Source organism: Saccostrea cucullata, unplaced genomic scaffold (genome assembly GCF_032062105.1).
Source record: "Saccostrea cucullata isolate Sc308-1 unplaced genomic scaffold, CSIRO_AGI_Scuc_v1 ctg2546, whole genome shotgun sequence".
Taxonomy (NCBI): Eukaryota; Metazoa; Mollusca; class Bivalvia; order Ostreida; family Ostreidae; genus Saccostrea; species Saccostrea cuccullata.
This window is the reverse complement of record NW_026935472.1, coordinates 2,215-24,778: the sequence shown is the minus strand read 5'-3', so window position 1 is coordinate 24,778 and position 22,564 is coordinate 2,215. Positions and strand designations below refer to the sequence as shown.

At 34.4% G+C, this 22,564-nt stretch overlaps 1 protein-coding gene across 1 annotated transcript in view; it reads left to right on the top strand.

Annotated features, from left to right (window-relative positions):
- LOC134242972 (serine-protein kinase ATM-like) overlaps positions 1-20,090 on the top strand; it is a gene marked incomplete at its 5' end in the record, with an annotated part of 49,883 nt that extends 29,793 nt beyond the window's left edge. Inside the window, one exon of the mRNA XM_062725185.1 lies at positions 19,833-20,090. Coding sequence (XP_062581169.1) covers positions 19,833-20,051 — 219 coding nt within the window. The remainder of the gene's footprint in view (positions 1-19,832) is intronic.
- Between the last annotated feature and the right edge of the window lie 2,474 nt (positions 20,091-22,564).

Genomic DNA, 22,564 nt, shown 5'->3' with positions numbered 1-22,564 from the left:
GGGGGGTTCACATCTCAGTCAAAAAATTCCAGCCCAGAATTTCGTGACAAGCAGGAGAAAAAAAATGAAAACAAATAAACAAATAAAAAAACAATGATAGTGAGGTCAATGTTTTCTAAGTTTATAGGGAGAGGATGTCAAGAGTCATTTTTTACTTGCTACAGTATATAGTCTTGTTTAAATAAAGCAAATGCCAGATGGGAGGGGGGGGGGGAGATGGGGGGGATTCCAATCTTCCTACCCACTTCCTGTCCCTGAAATAACAATGTATTTTGTGATTCCAGTTAAATAGTATAATATTTTTTTCCATTTGACTAATTATTATACATATTTTGTTTCTTGTGTTTATAGTATGTCTGTCTATAAGTCTGCAGAAATTAAATCCTAGCTAGCTTGCCCATAAGTTTTAAGTGGGATGGGCTATACAAATAGCTTCCACATTTTATAGGTTTATTTCTTGTGACAATTTAATAAGACCTTTTATTTGGGTACCATTAATTTTTACCTCTGATCGCTTGACATGGGATACACATTTTTACAAGAAAAATACCAAACTTTAAACTCTGCCTAAATTTTGATCAGTAGGTGCTAGGGCTTTCATACTTATCATGACATAATTGTATTCATTGTGAACTGTCAACAGGTATAAATATGTTTGACCTTGACCCTAGAGTTTGAACCACTTAAACAAAAAAATTAACCTTGGCAATTAACTTTTGAACAGGAATTACTAGGGATTTCTTTATTTCACATGTGCATTCCTTGTGACAAGACTTTCTTCTGATACTAACAGTTTGAACCCTTTGACCTTGACCTTTGATTTTGACATATATTTGAGAAACTTCAACCTTCGCCATAGGCTTCCATACTGGGACATCAGTGTTTCACAAACACATCTTATCTTCATTATTATTTGGTGGTGTCTCCATATGAGGGAAGATGTATTCACAACAAACAAACAAATCACTAAAGAAAATATAAAACATGAATATGTTGGTCATGCATATCTCTGCAGGAAAAAAAACAGCTTTTCAAATACTCCAACCATATTGTAACCCTTTCAAAACACTCATTTGAGCTTTTTTGGTTTCCTTAGCATATAATGTCTGTCATGACGTGTTGTCCATCTGTTTGTCTGAAAACTTTTTACATTTTTAACTTCTCTAGAACCACTGGGCCAATTTTACCCAATTCACATAGAAATATGTACATTTGTATGTCAGACTCAGTCCATCTGTCTCAATAAATTTAACCTTGGTTATCACGGTCATATCTACTGAATGAGAAGAGACATTCATATTAAACTTATGTATTAGTATATTTACCTGTGAGAATGGCATGGTTTTTTTTTTTTTTTTTTTACATGTGACCTAGAAGTTTGACCAACTTGCAAAAAAATTAAATTGTTATAAATTCATCATTTTGAAAGAGAAAAGTTAGGGCATTCATATCATAATGCATGTATATTATTACCTGTGATAAGACCTTTCCAAATAAATCATGACTTTTACACTGTGACCTTGACCTTGAAGCGATCAAGCCTAACCTACTTTTCAAAAATGTTGCATTTGCTTATAACTTTTGATTGAGATGAGATATGACTCTCACATTTGACATGTACATAAATTACTCATAAGAATTCAAGGTGTTTCCCAGCATGTGATGTTTTTTTATGCGCCCGAATTTTTTCGGGGCGCATATTGTTTTTGTCCTGTCTGTTTGTCTGTTTATCTGTTTGTGTGTTTGTCTGTTGTCAACTTTAACCTTGGCCAAAACTTTTGAACCGTAAGAGATAGAGACTTCATATTTGGTATGCATACTCCTCTAATAAAGTTCTTTCAAATGACATCAAGGTCAATGACCTTGTGACCTTGACTGTGACCTATATGCTAAAAATAGGTTTTTCAACTGTTTGTCATAACTTTTGAACCATATGAAATAGAGACTTCATAATTAGAATGCATACTCCTCTAATAAAGTTCTTTCAAATGACATCAGGGTCAATGACCTCGTGACCTTGACTGTGACCTATATGCTAAAAAATATGTTTTTCAACTGTTTGTTATAACTTTTGAACCATAGGAGATAGGGACTTCATATTTGGTATGCATACTCCACTAAAAAGGTTCTTTCAAACAACACCAAGGTCTATGACCATGTGACCTTGACTGTGACCTTTATACTAAAAATAGCTTTTTCCACTTTTTGCCATAACCTTTGAACCATAGGAGATAGGGACTTCATATTTGGTATGCATACTGCACTAATAAAGTTCCTTCAAATGACATCAAGGCCAATGACCTTGTGACCTTGACTGTGACCTATATGCTAAAAATAGCTTTTTCCACTTTTTGCCATAACTTTTGAACCATAAGAGATAGGTACTTCATATTTAGTATGCATACTCCACTAATAAAGTTCTTTCAAACAACACCAAGGTCAATGACCATGTGACCTTAACTGTGACCTTTATACTAAAAATAGCTTTTTCTGCTTTTTGCCATAACTTTTGAACCATAGGAGATAGGGACTTCATATTTAGTATGCATACCCCACTAATTAAGTTCTTACAAACAACACCAAGGTCAATGACCTTGTGACCTTGACTGTGACCTATATGCTAAAAATAGCTTTTTCGAACTTTGTTGACGCCGGGTGCATAGTGTTTCACAAACACATCTTGTTACCCCTTGACGTTGATGTTTTACATAATTTTCAAAATATTTAACTCTCCTAAAAGATGATTAGACTTCTGAGTAACACTAAGGAAGACTTCAAGGAAGACAGGGCTTTTTGCACAAAAAACGTCATTTTTCGACCCACATTTGACCCCCCGGGGCAAAATCTAAATTCCAAAACCTTACTGCACATCTACATGACCCCACCAACCATCTCCCAAAAGATGATTAGGCTGCTGAGTAAAATGTAAGAGGAGTTCAGGGAAAACAGGGCTCTTTGTATGAAAAACGTTATTTTTCGACCCCCATTTGATCCCCTGGGGCAAAATCTTAATTCCAAAACCTTACTGCACATGTACATGACACCACCAACCACCTCCCAAAAGGTGATTAAGCTGCTGAGTAAAATGAAAGAGGAGTTCAGAGAAGACAGGTCTTTTAGCATAAAAAACATCATTTTTCGACCCCCATTTGACCCCCGGGGCAAAATCAAAATTCCAAAACCTTACTGCACATCTACATGACCCCACCAACCATCTCCTAAAAGATGATTAGGCTGCTGAGTAAAATGTAAGAGAAGTTCAGGGAAAACAGGGCTTTTTGTATAAAAAAAATTTTATTTTTCGACCCCCATTTGACCCCCTGGGGCAAAATCAAAATTCCGAAACCTTACTGCACATCTACATGACACCACTAATCATCCCCCAAAAGATGATTAGGCTGCTAAGTAAAATGGAAGAGAAGTTCAGGGAAAACAGGGCTTTTTGTATTAAAAAACGTCATTTTTCGAACCCCATTTGACCCCCCGGGGCAAAATTAAAATTCTAAACCTTACTGCACATCTACCTGACACCACCAACCATCCCCCAAATGGTGATTAGGCTGCTGAGTAAAATGTAGAAGGAGTTCAGGGAAGACGGGACTTTTTGCACAAAAAACGTCATTTTTCGACCCCCATTTGACCCCCCGGGGCAAAATCAAAATTCCGAAACCTTACTGCACATCTACATGTCACCACTAATCATCCCACAAAAGATGATTAGGCTGCTAAGTAAAATGTAAGAGGAGTTCAGGGAAGATGGGGCTTTTTACATAAAAAACGTCATTATTCGACCCCCATTTGACCCCCCGGGGCAAAATTAAAATTCGAAACCTTACTGCACATCTACATGACACCACCAACCATCCCCCAAAAGGTGATTTGGCTGCTGAGTAAAATGTAGAAGGAGTTCAGGGAAGACGGGACTTTTTGCACAAAAAACGTCATTTTTCGACCCCCATTTGACCCCCCGGGGCAAAATCAAAATTCCGAAACCTTACTGCACATCTACATGACACCACTAATCATCCCACAAAAGATGATTAGGCTGCTAAGTAAAATGTAAGAGGAGTTCAGGGAAGATGGGGCTTTTTGCATAAAAAAACGTCATTTTTCGACCCCCATTTGACCCCCCGGGGAAAAATCAAAATTCCGAAACCTTACTGCACATCAACATGACACCACCAATCATCCCCCAAAAGGTGATTAGGCTGCTGAGTAAAATGTAGAAGGAGTTCAGGGAAGACGGGACTTTTTGCACAAAAAACGTCATTTTTCGACCCCCATTTGACCCCCCGGGGCAAAATCAAAATTCCGAAACCTTACTGCACATCTACATGACACCACTAATCATCCCACAAAAGATGATTAGGCTGCTAAGTAAAATGTAAGGGGAGTTCAGGGAAGATGGGGCTTTTTGCATAAAAAACGTCATTTTTCGACCCCCATTTGATCCCCCGGGGCAAAATCAAAATTCCGAAACCTTACTGCACATCTACATGACACCACCAATCATCCCCCAAAAGGTGATTAGGCTGCTGAGTAAAATGTAGAAGGAGTTCAGGGAAGACGGGACTTTTTGCACAAAAAACGTCATTTTTCGACCCCCATTTGACCCCCCGGGGCAAAATCAAAATTCCGAAACCTTACTGCACATCTACATGACACCACCAACCATCTCTTAAAAGATGATTAAGCTACTGTGTAAAATGTAGGAGGAGTTCAGGGAAGAAAAGTGTGACAGACGGACGGACGGACGGACGGACATGAGTAACAACAATATACCCGAACTTTCTTTAGAAAGTGCGGGTATAATCAGTTAGACCTACCTGGTTACTCTTTTTTTAGTATTTTTACGAGACTTCTGTTAATGACTAAATAAATACAGGCCTTCCATTTATACCCATGTTTTCAATCTTTGACACTTTCTTCTCTTTCATGTGCTTTGATCGACTTCTTAATACACAGTACATTGTACTTGTATACTTTCACTTTAATTATGATAGTTTGAGTTGTCTCTCTCTGTTTTTGGTAAATATCAGACGAGTTTGTGGTGTGCCTAGCTATGTGTTTTATTAATCATTATACCAGCACTTTCTAAAGAAAGTTCAGGTATATTGTTGTTACTCATGTCCGTCCTTCTGTCCGTCCATCTGTCACACTTTTCTTCCCTGAACTACTCCTACATTTTTAACAGTAGCCTAATCATCTTTTGAGAGATGGTTGGTGGTGTCATGTAGATCGATGTGCAGTAAGGTTTCAGAATTTTGATTTTGCCCCAGGGGTTCAAATGGGGGTCAAAAAATGACGTTTTTTATGCAAAAAGTCCCGTCTTCCCTGAACTCCTCTTACATTTTACACAGTAGCCTTATCATCTTTTGGGAGATGGTTGGTGGTGTCATGTAGATGTGCTGTACGGTTTCGGAATTTTGATTTAGCCCTGTGGGGTCAAATGGGGGTCGAAAAATGACGTTTTGTTATGCTAAAACCCCCGTCTTCCCTGAACTCTTCTTACATTTTACTCAGTAGCCTAATCATCTTTTGGGAGATGGTTGGTGGTGTCATGTAGATGTGCAGTAAGGTTTCGGAATTTTGATTTTGCCCCGGGGGTTCAAATGGGGGTCGAAAAATAAACATTTTTTATGCAAAAAGCCCTGTCTTCCCTGACTCCTCTTACATTTTACACAGTAGCCTTATCATCTTTTGGGAGATGGTTGGTGGTGTCATGTAGATGTGCAGTAAGGTTTTGGAATTTCGATTTTGCCCCAGGGGTCAAATGGGGGTCGAAAAATGATGTTTTTTATGCAAAAAGCCCCGTCTTCCCTGAACTTCTTTTATTTTTACATTTTACTCAGTAGTCTAATAATCTTTTAAGAGATGGTTGGTGGTGTCATGTAGATGTGCAAGTAAGGTTTCAGAATTTTGATTTTGGCCAGGGGGTCAAATGCTCCTCAATATCTATCAGCATATGAAGTTTGATAAAAATATCTAGAATTTTTTCTTTGAGCCCAATGGAAAGACGGATGGAAGGGTGGAGGACGGACATGACAAAAACTATACATGTATTCCTAATCATGGTGTGGCATAAAAAATTTGAATCTACATTATATGAGGATGTTTCCATATCAAGATTATACAAGCAAATTCAAAGAATTGTGTCCTCTGCTTTCTGTGTTTTAGTGAATGGGATGCCATAATTTATGGCAGATTGTGTGTCAAATATGCACCCCTATCATATGTCAATTTTTGAAAATTATCTCAAAGGGGAAAAATCATAGCATGTTCAGAATTATTTTGTTGCAGGTAATGTACATGTCAAATATGAAAGTCCTATCTCTTTTCAATCAAAAGTTATAAAGAAATGATAATATCTTTGAAAACTAGGTTAAACTTCTAGGTCAAGGTCACAAAGTCAAAAGTCATGATATATTTGGAAAATTCTTTTCACATGTAATAAACATGTATAATTTGAATGCCCTATCTTTTCACTTTCAAAATGATCAATCTAAAATAATGTTATTTTTTGGAAAGTAGGTAAAACTTTAAGGTCAAGGTCTCACTTGGGTTAAGAAATCATAGTCTATTTAGAAAGTTTTGTGGTAATGTACATGTGAAATATGAAAACCCTATCTTTTATTATTCAAGAGTTATGACCAAGGTTAAATTTACTGTGACAGATGCACATACTGTCAGTATAAAGATGGACAGACTGACAGATAAATGAGATTTAATGTCCCCTCCCTTTCCCCAAAACAGGGGACAATAATGCCCTTGCTGTTCTTGAGAAGAAGATTTATGATGGAAAAAATCCTCTGCATATTTCTTAACACAAATCAATATTGTGTTTTTTTATGTCATTTGTTTGTTTGTTGTTAAACATCCCTCTTGAGAAGCTGAAAATGTATGACATATGTATCCATTGTTGAAAAAACTGCACATTTCAGAAAACATGTATGATTGAAATAGTTGTTTTGAGTAGCAAAATAAAGCTAGTAAACTTTTATAGCTAATTCAGCCACATAACTTAGTCAATTTTAAGATGCACAACCTTTTCAAATCTTATGATAATTATTTTAAAAATATTTATATCATCATTTCTGATTCAAGAGAGAACAAGAGGTACAACCAACATGTTCATGTTTTATGTTATTTTTAGTAATTTGTTTGGGACTTCTTGTTCAGAAATTAATTGCCAAGGTTTAAGTTTTTTTCAAACTCTAGGGCCAAGGTCAAACATATCTATACCTGTTGAAAGTTCACAATAAATACACATGTTAAGCATGAAAGCCCTAGCACCTACTGATCAAAATTTAAGCCAAATTACTGATCAAATTTCTGCAGACAAACAGACATAATATAAACACATGTATATAGTCAAATGGAAAAAAATTCTATTTCGGAGTCACAAGATCAATTGTAATATGAGGGACAGGGAGTGGCTAGGGAGAGTGGAACCCCCCCCCCCCCAACCCCGGAATTTGCTTTGTTATTTAAATGAGACTATAAATACTGAAGCAAATAAAAAATGACTTTGGACATCCTCCCCCTTAAAAAACATTGACCCCACAACCCCACTGTCATTGTTTTTATTTTGTTTTCAGTTTTTTTTTCCCTTGCTTGTGAGGAAATTCTGTGCTGGCATTTTTTTTTTAACCCCCCTTCCCTCCTGAAAGAAAAAATGGATCTGCACCAGTAACTGAATGTCACATCGACAATGGGAGATAAATTTACATTGTGAAATTTGTCTACTGTGGCATGCGATGATCTTTGAACTTTAACCTAATCTTTTGAATTTCAGTTTATTTTATCCCAATCTATACTTAAACTTGTACTTACCGACTGTCATAGGTCCTGTCAATTTCATGAAATATAATCCAATTATAACACAAAATGAATTTTTTCAATACACATCACACTGCAGCTATCCCATTCGGCAAACCTTGGCTGATTCCGTCGCCTAAATCAGATGTACGAATCGCCCGAGGTGTGCCGAGTGGTGCTTAATCTAAAAAAAGTGATAATGGGTGACGCAACCCAATGTGATGTAGAAATTTTCCAAAAGGTGTTTACATGTAAACATTTATAGTTCAAGAACAAATTTTAAATTAATTCATAACAAACTATGTTTTGACATAACTTTTCCATCTACATGTGTAGCCTATTTTAAAAAAAACGTACGTTTCGTGAGGGTGTGTGTGTGTGGTGTTAAGGGGGGGATCAGTAAATTTAAAAAGTTCCAGTTATGAGCAAAACATTTTTTAAAATCTAATTTACATCAATAATTAAATTCTGTTTTTTTTTCAGGATGGTAAAGTATTAAGCACATAGGCGTGAACTGGGGGGGGGGGGATAGGGGGGCTTAGCCCCCCCCTACTTTTACTTTCAATTTGCTTCCGACCCCTATGAAGCATATAAAATACATAATAAGAGGCTCTGTGTTATAGGTCACATAGTCACAGGGTCTGAGAATGTTATACTCAATGTGACAAATACATGTACGAGGGTTGTCCCGTAAAATCGTGGACAAGTTGTCTAGTTTGAAGAATAATCATCACTGCGTTCTGAAATTTTCACTACTTTTTAGTACTTATAATATGAATATATATAGCAAATTTCAAATAGATACATGCATAAATAAACAAATTTTGATATTTTATGTTATGTACTGTATCGCCCTACGGCGCACGGATTATAACGTCAAGTTGTCTAAAACAACGTCACGTTTCATGTTTGCTAAAAATAAAGTTGGATAAGCCCCACTTAAATTTAGAAATTTTACTGATTTACATACGTGAGTGTTTATATCCAGTTAAGGAACCAATGTGGCACACTTTGCGATCTACTGAAGATTTATTAGCAAGTTACGGACAGTATTCTCACCATCATTCAACTAACAGAGAATCTCATATCGACGGTCGACAGTGACAGCGTCTTTTGCTACTACAATCGCAGTCTGTCCGTATGTTTTGTACTACCTGGGGACTCGATAAAGAGAACTTCGCTAAGAAAACTTCCATTTAATTTATATTTTAAAGATCTGGTGATATTTGTCATATTTTCTTTCCTCTGTATTTATTTAAAGTCTCTTGAGGTGTCATTACAACATCCTAATCTAACTTAACTGTTCTCCGGTGCGCCGTAACGTCAAAAAACGTCGCAATTTTTCGTGTATTGTTTTTATCACTTTCCCATTTCGAATGCTCGGGAAAATGCCAAAAATTAACCAAATGCCTTGAAATTTTCAAAAAGAAGACAGAATTGATTAAGGAATCTAATTAGGACAATTTTCATCCTAGTCTTATGTATTGAAAACTTTTATTACGAAATAATACTTGTATATTCTCTAATAAAACCTTGTTATTTTTACCGTGCGCCGTAGGACCGTACCCTGTGCATATTCAAGCAGAATAAAATCTTTATTTTTAGCTCTACTGGTCAGAGACCAGAAGAGCTTATGCGATAGTAATGCGTCTGGCGTCCGTCCATCTGTCTGTCTGTCTGTCTGTCTGTCCGTCTGTCTGTCCGTCTGTCTGTAAACAATTTTTCAAAACGCTACTCCTCCTACAATTTCAGTCTGATATCAATATAACTTTGCACACAAGTAGACTACACTAAGATACATAATTCTGTACATCTGTTTTTGATTTTAATGAACGGTGTTGCCAAGGTTACTAAAAATAGAATTTTCTGAGAAATACCTTTAAAACGCTACTCCTTCTACATTTTTGGTCTGATTTCAATATAACTTGGCATACAAGTAGACTACACTAAGATACATAAAATAGTGCATCGGTTTTTGATTTCGATGAATGGTGATGCCATGGTTACTAAAAATAGAATTTTCTGAGAAATTCTTTAAAACGCTACTCCTTCTACAGTTTTGGTCTGATTTCAATATTACTTGGCACACAAGTAGACTACACTAAGATACATAAAATAGTGCATGGGTTTTTGATTTCAATGTTGCCATGGTTACTAAAAATAGAATTTTCTGTGAAATTCCTTTAAAACGCTACTCCTTCTACAGTTTTAGTCTCATTTCAATATCACTTGGCACACAAGTAGACTACACTAAGATACTTGAACTTGTGCATCGTTTTTTGATTTCGATGAACTATGTTGCCATGGTTACTAAAAATAGAATTTTCTGTGAAATTCCTTTAAAACGCTACTCCTTCTACAGTTTTAGTCTCATTTCAATATCACTTGGCACACAAGTAGACTACACTAAGATACTTAAAATAGTGCATCGGTTTTTTGATTTCGATGTTGTCATCGTTACTAAAAATAGAATTTTCTGAGAAATTCCTTTAAAATGCTACTCCTTCTACAGTTTTAGTCTCATTTCAATATCACTTGGCACACAAGTAGACTACACTAAGATACATAAAATAGTGCATTGGTTTTTGATTTCGATGAACGATGTTGCCATGGTTACTAAAAGTAGAATTTTCTGTGAAATTCCTTTAAAACGTTACTCCTTCTACAGTTTTAGTCTCATTTCAATATCACTTGGCACACAAGTAGACTACACTAAGATACATAAAATAGTGCATCGGTTTTTGATTTCGATGAACTATGTTGCCATGGTTACTAAAAATAGAATTTTCTGTGAAATTCCTTTAAAACGCTACTCCTTCTACAGTTTTAGTCTCATTTCAATATCACTTGGCACACAAGTAGACTACACTAAGATACTTAAAATAGTGCATTTGTTTTTTATTTTGATGAACGGTGTTGCCATGGTTACTAAAAATAGAATTTTCTGTGAAATTCCTTTAAAATGCTACTCCTTCTACAGTTTTAGTCTCATTTCAATATCACTTGGCACACAAGTAGACTACACTAAGATACATAAAATAGTGCATTGGTTTTTGATTTCGATGAACGATGTTGCCATGGTTACTAAAAGTAGAATTTTCTGTGAAATTCCTTTAAAACGCTACTCCTTCTACAGTTTTAGTCTCATTTTAATATCACTTGGCACACAAATAGACTACACTAAGATACATAAAATAGTGCATCGGTTTTTGATTTCAATGAGCGGTGTTGCAATGGTTACTAAAAATAGAATTTTCTGAGAAATTCCTTTAAAACACTACTCCTTCTACAGTTTTGGTCTGATTTCATTATCACTTGGCACACAAGTAAACTACACTAATTTAAATATAATTGTGCATCGGTTTTTGATTTCAATGAACGGTGTTGCCATGGTTACTAAAAGTATAATTTTCTGTGGAATTCCTTTAAAATGCTACTCCTTCTACAGTTTCGGTCTGATTTCAATATAACTTATCACACAAGTAGACTACACTAAGATACATAATTCTGTGGATCGGTTTTTGATCAGTACAAACCAGTAGAGCTACAGTCTCGACAGAGACTTCTGGTTGCATATATATAATCAAAAACATTATGATACACTTAAATATGATGAATAAACATTTACTGAAAATTTCAGCTTAGTGCGCCCATTACTTTTCGAGAAAAGCGCTTTGTCCACGATTTTATGGGACAACCCTCGTACTGTGTAAATTATAGAATTAATTTGACTTTTTCCTTGGAAAGCCCAATATGTACAAGTGTGTATTTAGAGGCAAACACCTTAGTGCGGGTATTACTGTCTCATGACAACATCTAGTTAATAAATGAAAGGCACATGGTTCATGTAAATAAAGGAAAATGATAAAAAAATATATACGTTATGTAATTTGTTGCATTGCTTATATTTTTATAATTTAATAAATCTCTGTCTCTTACATCGGGTTTTTGGACACATTATTTGTACGTTAACGCATTCAAAGTGCTAACAATCAGTGCTCTGGAACTTTACGTCTGAAGATTTTAATTTTTACGGACATGTTCAGTTCATAAAAAATTAATGCGTAAAAATTTAAATCACCCTTTTTTGACCAAAATTCATAAAAATTTACAGCAGTAAAAATTACCCGTTATACGGTATAGGGTAGTTCAAATTCATTTTGGCTCTGTGGAATATTAAAAATATGTTCCTCCTTAGAAAGGGAAGTATGAGTATAAGTAGGATTACCACTTGTAGAATTATTTTAATCCAAGTCTTTTTAAAGTACAATTTATACAATGAGCCTTACAAACGAAGACAATGTTGTTACAATGCTTTGTCGGCGAGGACTAGTGCGTACTGATCATGTACTCTATCTAATTCTTTTTAGCTCACCTGAGCCAAAGGCTCAAGTGAGCTTTTCTGATCAAAATTTGTCCGTTGTCTGTCGTCGTTCTTGTTGTCGTTGTAAACTTTTCACATTTTCATCTTCTTCTCAAGAACCACTGGGCCAATTTCAACCAAACTTGCTACAAAGTATCCTTGGGTAAAGGGGATTCAAGTCTGTTCAAATGAAGGGCCACGCCCTTTTCCAAGGGGAGATAATTATGAATTAGAGAAAAATTAATGGCATTTTTAAGAATTCTTTTTCTCAAGAACCCCTGGGCCAGGAAAGATGAAACTCGTGTGAAATCATCCTCAGGTAGTGTAGATTCAAGTTTCTTCAAATCATGGCCCCTGGGGGTAGGGCGGGGCCAAAATGGCCGATCAAAGTTTTACATAGAAATATATAGGAAAATTCTTTAAAAATCTTCTTCTCAAGAATAATAAAGCCATGATTGATCCTATTTATATGGAAGCATCCTCAGGTAGTGTAGATTCAATTTTGTTCAAATCATGGCCCCCGGGGGTAGGGCGGAGCCAAAATGGCCGATCAAAGTTTTACAAAGGAATATATAGGAAAAATCTTTAAAAATCTTCTTCTCAAGAACCACTGGGCCAGGAAAGATGAAACTCATGTGGAATCATCCTCAGGTAGTGTAGATTCAAATTTGTTCAAATCATGACCCCCGGGGGTAGGGTGGGGCCAAAATGGCCGATCAAAGTTTTACATAGGAATATATAGGAAAAATCTTTAAAAATCTTCTTCTCAAGAACCACTGTGCCAGGAAAAATGAAACTCATGTGAAATTATCCTCAGGTAGTATAGATTCAGATTTGTTCAAATCATGACCCCCCGGAGCTAGGGTGGGGCCATAATGACCGTAAAAAGTTTTACATAGGAATATAAAGGAAAAATCCTTAAAAATCTTCTTCTCAAGAACCATTGAGACAGGAAAGATAAAACTCATGTGGAATCATCCTCAGGTAGTGTAGATTCAAGTTTGTTCAAATTATGACCCCTGGGCCAGGGCTAGGGTGGGGACATAATGGCCGTTAAAAGTTTTACATAGGAGTATTCAGGAAAAATCTTTAAAAATCTTCCTCTCAAGAACCACTGGGCCAGGAAAGATGAAACTCGTGGTATCCTTCTCAGGTAGTGTAGATTCAAATTTGTTCAAATCATAAACCTCGGGGTTAGGGTGGGGCCAAAATGGCCGACCAAAGTTTTTATAGGAATATATATGGAAACCTTTTAAAATCTTCTTTTCAAGTACTTCAAAGCCATGATTAGTGATATTTATATGGAATCATCCTCAGGTAGTGTAGATTCTAGTTTGTTCAAATCATGACACCCTGGGGGGTTAAAATTCAAGCCCCCCCCCCCCCCCCCCCCCCCCCCGCTTTAGTAAACTTTCAGTTCTGATCTGATATGTGCTTTTTCCTAGCCTATGTTCTCAGGTGAGCGTTGTGGCCCCTGGGCCTCTTGTTTCACTTCTGGATTATTGAACACATAAGGATAGATTGTTTTTATATTTCCCCTCAATCTTTTAATACGTGACTTTAACATGGATCTGATACATTTAATGCATTTTGACAAGGTGTCAACGTCTTCTTTTTCATATCTGGCCCATCATCTGGCATAATTTTCAACAGAATCCATATTATTTCTGAAATTCTCTATATTGAGGACCTTTTAAAATAAGTGATCTAAGGTCCTTATTATTAACTATATTTACATCACCTGTAATAATGTGTCCAGCAGGAGTATAGCTATAGGGAGAAGAAGAAAATGAACATGATCTTTTTCTCATGACGTTATATGCAGTATTGATATGGAGGCATTTTCAAGTAAAAGTGAATTAAAACCCCTTTCCCCACCCCTCAGTAAACTTTTCAATTCGGATCTGATTTGTTCTTTTTCCTAGCTCAGGTGAGCGATGTGACCCCTGGGCCTCTTGTTCTTTAACTAGTGTTAGGCTCAGCTTTAAAGATACTATTCAAGATACTGTGGAATCACTTTTATTCGTGGGGGTCAATGTTCGTGGGTAACCAAAAATTTCCTGGTTCATGGGGACGTAATTTCGTTGGTAACAAGTTCTATTTCATTTTTTTAAAAGTTAAAACAAAGAAGGATAACTCCGTCAATGTTGCTTATTCAAGTTATCTCTCTTGTGAACACATAAATGTACAGGCGGCTTTCACCGATGATTTACAGCCTTTAAGTTGCGGTAAATTACGATGGTAAAGAACAACTTAAATCAACAGGTTTTTAAATCTCTGGATGAGAACGACAGTGACAATGCCAATTTGACATAAAAACCCAGAAACCAATTCATGCTAATTGGTTAATTAGGCCCTATAATTAGCACCCACTTCAAAATCGTACTGAAAATTGACCTCATCAGAAAGGCATTTGAGCGTGTTGGACTATAATGTAAACACTACTTAGATTTAACAGTAATGTTTATCCTTTTTTAATTATTGTATATAATCATCAATGTCTTTCATACATTATGATTTTTGGGCTTTTTTTTTAATTTTGGTTTTGTGTCCAAAACCTGATTGTCTTCAATATGCGCAATCACACGAACACAAGGGTAACGGTTATTTTACGATATAAAATTAATTTTAGTCTGTGTATATTTTTTAACAATGATAATATATATGTTTGAATATACGTTCGTGGGGATGTAAATTCGTGGGTCAGGGTTACCCAAGAAAGCCACGAACATTGGTCCCCCACGAACAAACGAGGGTCGTTCAAAAATTACGCGGACTGTGCTATTATTTACTCTTTCAGACGTCATATAGTTATAAAATTTCACAGAAATATGTATCTTAAAGATTCCAATAAATTTTGGGCAAATTTTCTGTATTTTAAAAAAATTCTACTAAAATTATCGGTATGTTGATATCGTTGATGGAGAGGTACGGCGCACGACAAAAAAATTGAAGCAAAAGCATGCGGATTCAAAAATTTAACTCATTGATTTTCTAAAATTCGCAATATTTTTCAACAATTTTCTCAAATGTATCTTTAAATTGTTCTATTATTATGTACTTAGATTTCGGACGTAATATTTGAAGTACTAACAGAAATATAGTGATTTTTCTTTTTGTTGTGTTTGATTAAACGACTTTAACTCATTAAAACAAATTTAAGAGTTTGTTTAAACGAATTTAAATTATTATAACAAAATTAAGATTTCGTTTAAACGAATTTAAACTGTTATATATGTAACAATTACTTGTATTCAATATAATGAATTCAATAAACCTGTTATAACAAATAAAATTCGTTATAACAAATTCCAAAAATTTTAAAGCGAATTGAATTAAATTCGACAATTTTTCAAATCAATTTCAAAATATTTTTGATAGATCCTAAATTGACTTTAAGAGGGCATAAATCATGAAAAAAAATTAACATAATATTCAGCCATTTGTAAATTGATCTAGGAAAGAAATTTTGAAAAAAGTATTATTATACCGGTACTAAACCAAGAGTCTTCAAATTAATTCAACGGTTAAGTTATAATAATATTAAAGTTTTCTTAAATTTAGGCAAATTTTTCCATGCTGCAAGAATGTTAAAAATAAAATGATGTATAGTATTATTTTAATATATGTGTTTTTTTTTTACGTTCATTCTCTCTGTATATGTTTTTCCCTTATTAATATTATGTATAACAACTCTGATGAGCCAGTTGGTTAAAAAAGTAAAGACACTTGAAACTTTATTTAACTAGAATGTCAATTCCAGGTATGGACTAATAATAATCTTTAAACAAATTACCTTAGAATAGGATAAATAATAACTTTTAATACGATTTGGATAACTTTTTCCAGAAGAATAGAGGTGATCTTTTTTTACACACTAAATGTGTAAAATCAAATTTGATTTTTCAGAAGTGTAAGGACTGATCAGAAATTTAAAAAAAGATTGTTTAATAACAGATAAGTTAATTTAATTTTAATGACATCAGGTAAGGAATATATTCATAATTATAGATCTTTTTTATTAAAAAAATTAATTAAGAAGCATATGAAAAACGTAATTTTACTTCTGATAAGCAAGATTTAAATGGATGGGTATTTTTTTCAACTTTTCACAAGATCTCGAATTGTAATTATCATCAATCGCAATTGCGTCAAATATATTCATCTTGAGTTTAAGGTCAAAGTGGCATTGAGAAGATAACATAGAAACTGAAATGTACTTGACATAATATTTACTGAATGATAAAAGCTTAACTGATATTTGTTTCAGTACATTTTGATTTAACCCATTACTTGGCAATGTATCTAAGGACAGATCTTAATATATCTTACCATAAATCTTGAATATATATATAAACAATGTCTATGTTTAAATAAGTAAAAGTTGTCATGCAATGTGTTAATACTTTAAAAGTTTTATTTAAGAGAAGTAAATAAGAAGATATTTGAACTTGTTAGAAAGTCTGTAAATGTTAATTTAAAAATACATTTATTTGATACATTAAATTGTAAGAATCATTTACAACCAAATAAGTCGAAAAATACTTCACCCAGTCAGCCTTTTTTGTTGAAGTACTCGTTCTTAATATTGAAGTAAATAACAAACTTTTGGTAAATAAGCAAAACATTATTAAAAAGGTGTCAACCGTCAAAAACCTTTGATATGTTTACCAACTAAAGATTGTGTATATTAGATATTTTTTCTATAAATGTTAGGAATGCGAGTCAAATTTCTTAAAATGTATCTAACAAAACATTCCAATGTCCTGACATATATACAGGTAGCCATTAGACCACAGTTTATTTCCTCTGGAAGGCAAACTTTCAGATTCCAGACGAACATCGTATTTAGTTTAAGGCTTGACAAATTACATTTGGTGTGTCTTCTAAGGAAAGCGAACGTGGCATACACACGTACTAATGATGAAAACAATATTCTTCATCGTTAATAAGAAACAAAATAAATTCTACAGTCGTAATAAAGAATAATTCAAACTTTGTTTTAATCATTGTCTTAGTTCGAAAAATCTTACTTAAACATAAAGTAAAATCTATCCTTTGTTACTATATATTGGAAATCTGAATTTTATTTCGAAAAGAAGGAATTGCGTTGAATGAATCGCAATAAGCATATACTTATTATATAGAGAGTTAAGCCGTATTTAATTCATTCTAAGAAATCTTTCTGCAAAGATTTATCAACTTTTATGGAAAAAAGTAAACCAACTTCTATCTTCAAATTTAAAAAAAAAAAAGATCCCAACTTGATGAAGATTCAAGAAATGGAACATTTTTTAAAAAGGTTTAAGTATGCAAGACTTGTGGTATGAAATGAATGCAGTATCATAAAGTCCCATGTGAAATAGAAGCAGAGAACCTATCCATTCATATTTTATTTTTCTCTCAGAAAAATATCAAAATGTGAAGAAATGTATGAATCATGGAACTCTTACATAAAAATGTTCATGTATTTATGAAGTGATAGTTGTTTTTAATAAATATCAAGGAAACTCACTTTGCTGACCATTATATACAGAATGGCACCGCGTTAGATGAAAATACCAAATACCGTTAAAACAGACATTTTTAGCGATAAACAAATTTAAATTTTAGCAAGAAATACTTTTAGCAGTTTGTTGATGCATGGAAAGACAACGGTAACCTTCAATTCGGAATGGATTCAATGCAATGATCAACTCTATACATTACTCTCTTGTAAAATGCCAAAATTGAGTCCTCGCTTAAAATATCTACTACTACATTACTTTAAACCATTATAATTTATGCATCCTTCAAGTTAGATGTCCTTCTACTCACATTATCCAGTTTACAGTCCATGTCCTCTTGGTTCATACTGTTAACTGTGTACACCATCTTGTATTTACCAAAGCTAGAAGGAGAAGGCAAATTTCTGAAATCATCTTCATCAGAAGAAAATGCAGTAACATCCGTCTCAATGGAAGAGCATTCATCGCTCATGATTTTGTTTATGGTTTAAATTCCTCCAATGTATATATTGAAACAAAACGATAGAGTCGAAAGTAAAGAATTAAATAATCTGACTTTCACTTGGCTTTCACTTTATTTGTTTTCAAAATGTATCTAAGTATCAAACTTGGTACTTATTGGCTTAGAATCATCAAACTTTGTCAGTTGATGCATCTTGGGTTTTCGGGGAATGCAAACCAAAAATTACATCACTTGACCTACTTTTGACATTTTATGGCTATATTTTCTTATCTCGAGTACTAATTGACCTAGAATTGATAAACTTTGTCAGTTGGGGCGTCTTTGGTTTTCAGAGAATGTCGAACAAGAAGTAGGTCATAGTGACCTACTTTTGAATATCTCAGGTACTTATTGGCTTAGAATCATCAAACTTTGTCAGTTGATGTAAGTTGGGTTTTAAGAAATTCGTCTAGTAAAAATTAGGTCACAGTGACTTACCTTTTATTTTTTATGGATATATTTAAGTATCTTGGGTACTCATTGGCTTAGAATCAGCAAACTTTGTCAGTTGATGCATCTGGTTTTCAGGGAATGTAGACAAAAAAGTAGGTCACAGTGACCTACTTTTAAATATCTCGAATACTTATTGGCTTAGAATCTTCAATCTTTGTGTATTAATGCATCTTGAGTCCTCAGAAAACTTCAAGCTTAAATAGGTCACTGTGACCTACTTATGGTTTTTTAGCTCACCTGAGCCGAAGGCTCAAGTGAGCTTTTCTGATCACATTTTGTCCGGCGTCTGTGTGTCCAGCTGTCTGTCTGTCCGTCTGTCTGTAAACTTTTCACATTTTCATCTTCATCTCAAGAACCGCTGGGCCAATTTCAACCAAACTTGCCACAAAGCATCCTTGGGTGAAGGGGATTCAAGTTTGTTCAAATTAAGGGCCACGTCCTCATTCAAGGGGAGATAATTGGGAATTAATGAAAATTTGCTGGTATGCTTTAAAAATCTTCTTCTCAAGAACCACTGTGCCAGGAAAGATGAAACTTATGGGAAAACATCCTCAGGTTGTGTAGATTCAAATTTGTTTGAATCATGACCCCGGGGGGTAGGGCAGGGCCACAATGGCTGACCAAAGTTTTACATAGAAATACATAGGAAAATTCTTTAAGAATCTTCTTCTAAAGAATAGCAAAGCCATAATTGATCATATTTATATGGAAGCATCCTCAGGTAGTGTAGATTCAAGTTTGTTCAAATCATGACCCCCGGGGTAGGGCGGGGCCACAGTGGCGGATCAAAGTTTTACATAGAAATATATAGGAAAATTTTTTAAAAATCATCTTCTTGAGAATCGCAAAGCCATGATTGGTCATGGGACTACTTTTGGGTTTAAAATTTTCAATAATAAACTAATTTCTGCTTTTTTCCTAGCCACAGTGCACAGGTGAGCAAAGTGGCCCATGGGCCTCTTGTTATAGGTTTATTAAAATATCTTCAGTTCTAATTGCCTAAGAATCATCAAACTTTGTCAGTAGATGCAACTTGGGTCTTACGATACTTAGAGTTAGAGGCATCAAATAGAAGTGATAGATTGTACAATTTATCAGAAGAGCGATTCAAGGCCCTTGGGCCTCTTGTTATTTGTATAATGGTTTTGTTGAAAAGTTCTTAAAATATAATGTTGATAATTTTTAAAAGGATTCCTTTCAAAAGATCCTACAGGAGTTGTCGTTGAGATTGTTTATGGACCAACGATTACATGAGAAGCGGCGGGTGCTGCAGATGTATTGCCTTGTATGCAGACTCCTACTTCAGGACTTTGATGGTGGATTGGGTGGTTGCTTTGTCTACATATTCAGAGAAATTCTCTATCGTCTAGTTTATCTGATACAAGAAATGAGGAAACAGGAATGGTAAAATTTTATATCTTCATCAGTTATCATTGTACCAGAGTAGATAAATACATGTATAATACAAGTTGTTCAAACTGGATATACCCATTCCATGAAAATTATACCATATCAGACAGAATCTGGAGGTCTGTACTCCTGTGTGTTAAACAAACAAACTTAATGTAGAGTTATGATAAGGGAGGGTGCCTCATCCAAAATTGTGAATTTCATGCCCACTGGTTCAAGGTTTGGGTGTTAAGGTTGGGCTCTATTCCTTACATAGCGAAAATGCATTAATTCATTGAAAACTTTTCTGCTCCTGGTTATTAAACACACTAACTACATACATAGTTATGATGAGCAAGGATACCTCTTTTTAAATTTTGAATTTATGACCTTAGGGTCGCGGTTCTGGAGTTATGGTGGGGCTCTGTAATCTGATTATATAGTAAAAATGCGTTAATTCTTGAGAATCATCTCTGAGGGTTCTCCATGGTCCCATTTACATGGTTTGAAATTGCATTTGCACCATCAGTCAAACACATCTATCGTAATCATGGGATTTTGTAATGTTGAAAAATTAACAATTAAACCACCAAACTGATTTTATGACTCGGTCTAAACAGCTCAAGTATTTTTTTTTATTCACAAGTGTTAAGATATTTTACTCTTCATACTGATGATTGAAAATATAGATGTTAGCATGATTGTGTGACTACTTACCAAAATTTCCTTCGTCCTTTAATGAACACTATATAATTAATTCTTTTTACACTTTATTTATTCAATATTGATTTATTATGTTCCCCAAACGAAGTTGGGGAACATATTGTTTTTACTCTGTTTCTTATTAAGGTCTTCCGTCTTCACGGAAGACCTTATAGTGATTCTACTGTTTCTTATTATTATTATTAATTTTTTTGACAAAAATTTGTGCAGTCGATTTCTCGAAAACTATTCGGCGGTTTTCGATGAAACTTTCACAAAATATGAGTCATAATATGAACTTTGTTCATCATAAACAAAATTTGGAAAATTCGCCTTTGGTGCCAAGTTATGGACAATTTTCTGATTTTAAAATGCGATTTTGTCGCGCAATTTTATTGAAAATGGCTGAGGATATGAGCTGGAAACTTATTGGAGATGATAGATCATGACTTTGTGGTTTGCAGAATCGATATTTCGTGCGTCGTCAGTACTTCCGGCCGTTACGAGATGCAAATTTTAAAAAATCGTTTTTTCTAACTTTTTTGTTTTTCAACATTTTTCATTTATTTTTCGTATTTTAATAGAAACCCTTCTTATTATGCTTACTATATAATTTGTTTGAATGCTGAAAAATCTAAACTTTAGATATTAGGATTCAAAAATCTGAAGTGGGCCCAAAATGGCGGCTGTCTCTGTCAACGCCGACATTTCGCAATAGTGGTTTATGGAGGCAGCCGAGCGTTTGCTTGAACGAAAGTAACATTAGGATAAATGAAATGTAAAGGAATTCTTGGATTGTCACGTCGTAGTTACGTTGCAGTTCTGTGTCAAACTAACGTCTTCTTTAATTGGTTTTGGCTGGTTCTCAAAGTAGAAAAAGAAAAGACTAAATGTGCAAATGAAATTCGATACCGAATATTCTTGTACACCACGAAAAAAAAGATCTTAAATCATACTTATAAATAATACTTTCTCAAAAAGAAAATCAATAATATCAGTATCAATATCAAGTATAAATCTTAACCACTGCTTTTTATGCACACTTGTGTCATATTAAACTTATAAATAAGAAAAAATAATAAGAAAGTGATTTTTTTAAAGATCGCTTCATGTATTTTATTTTAGCATTTTGGTGTCAAAGACCTGATTCAAGTTATTGAGCATAAATGATATCTGATTCCTTGACCGTCGTACCTGTAAGGCGAGCCATGTTTTTCGGCGAAACGTTTCAACCTTTTTTTCGATGAACTAATCGGGATAGTTCACTTTGGGAAAAACAAGAAATTGAAAAAAAAGTTAAAAATTTATAACCGTTTCATCGCTTTACATGCATATATACAAAATGAAATTTGTATTTGTGTTAAATATACTTTCTAAACTTCGAAACGTAGGCTATGAGAACGTTCTTTTTTTAAATTTCATTGAAGCTATCACACCTGTTTAAGGGACTCCGACCCTCAGCTAGGAAGGACAACTCTTTAATCTATAATTTAATTCAAAAAGTCTTTAAATGAAGCTTGAGAATTAAATCTTTTCATGCAACAATTTTCATTATATGCCTCTCAATGATAATAATAATAATAAAATAATTTTTATAGGGTTAATAGAGACTCTTAAATGAATGCGAAATGTGTAATTTGTTTTAGAATTAAAGAAGCTAATCTCAAGAAATTCGCATTTAAAAAATTGAAGCGGTGTTCCAGATGGCGTAATGGTTAGCGCGTTGGATTTTCACGCGGTCGACCCGGGTTCGATCCCCCGTGTGACTGATATTTTTTTATGACTTTTTCAGCTAGATTTTTCGTTTTTTTATTTCAGAATCGGACGGAA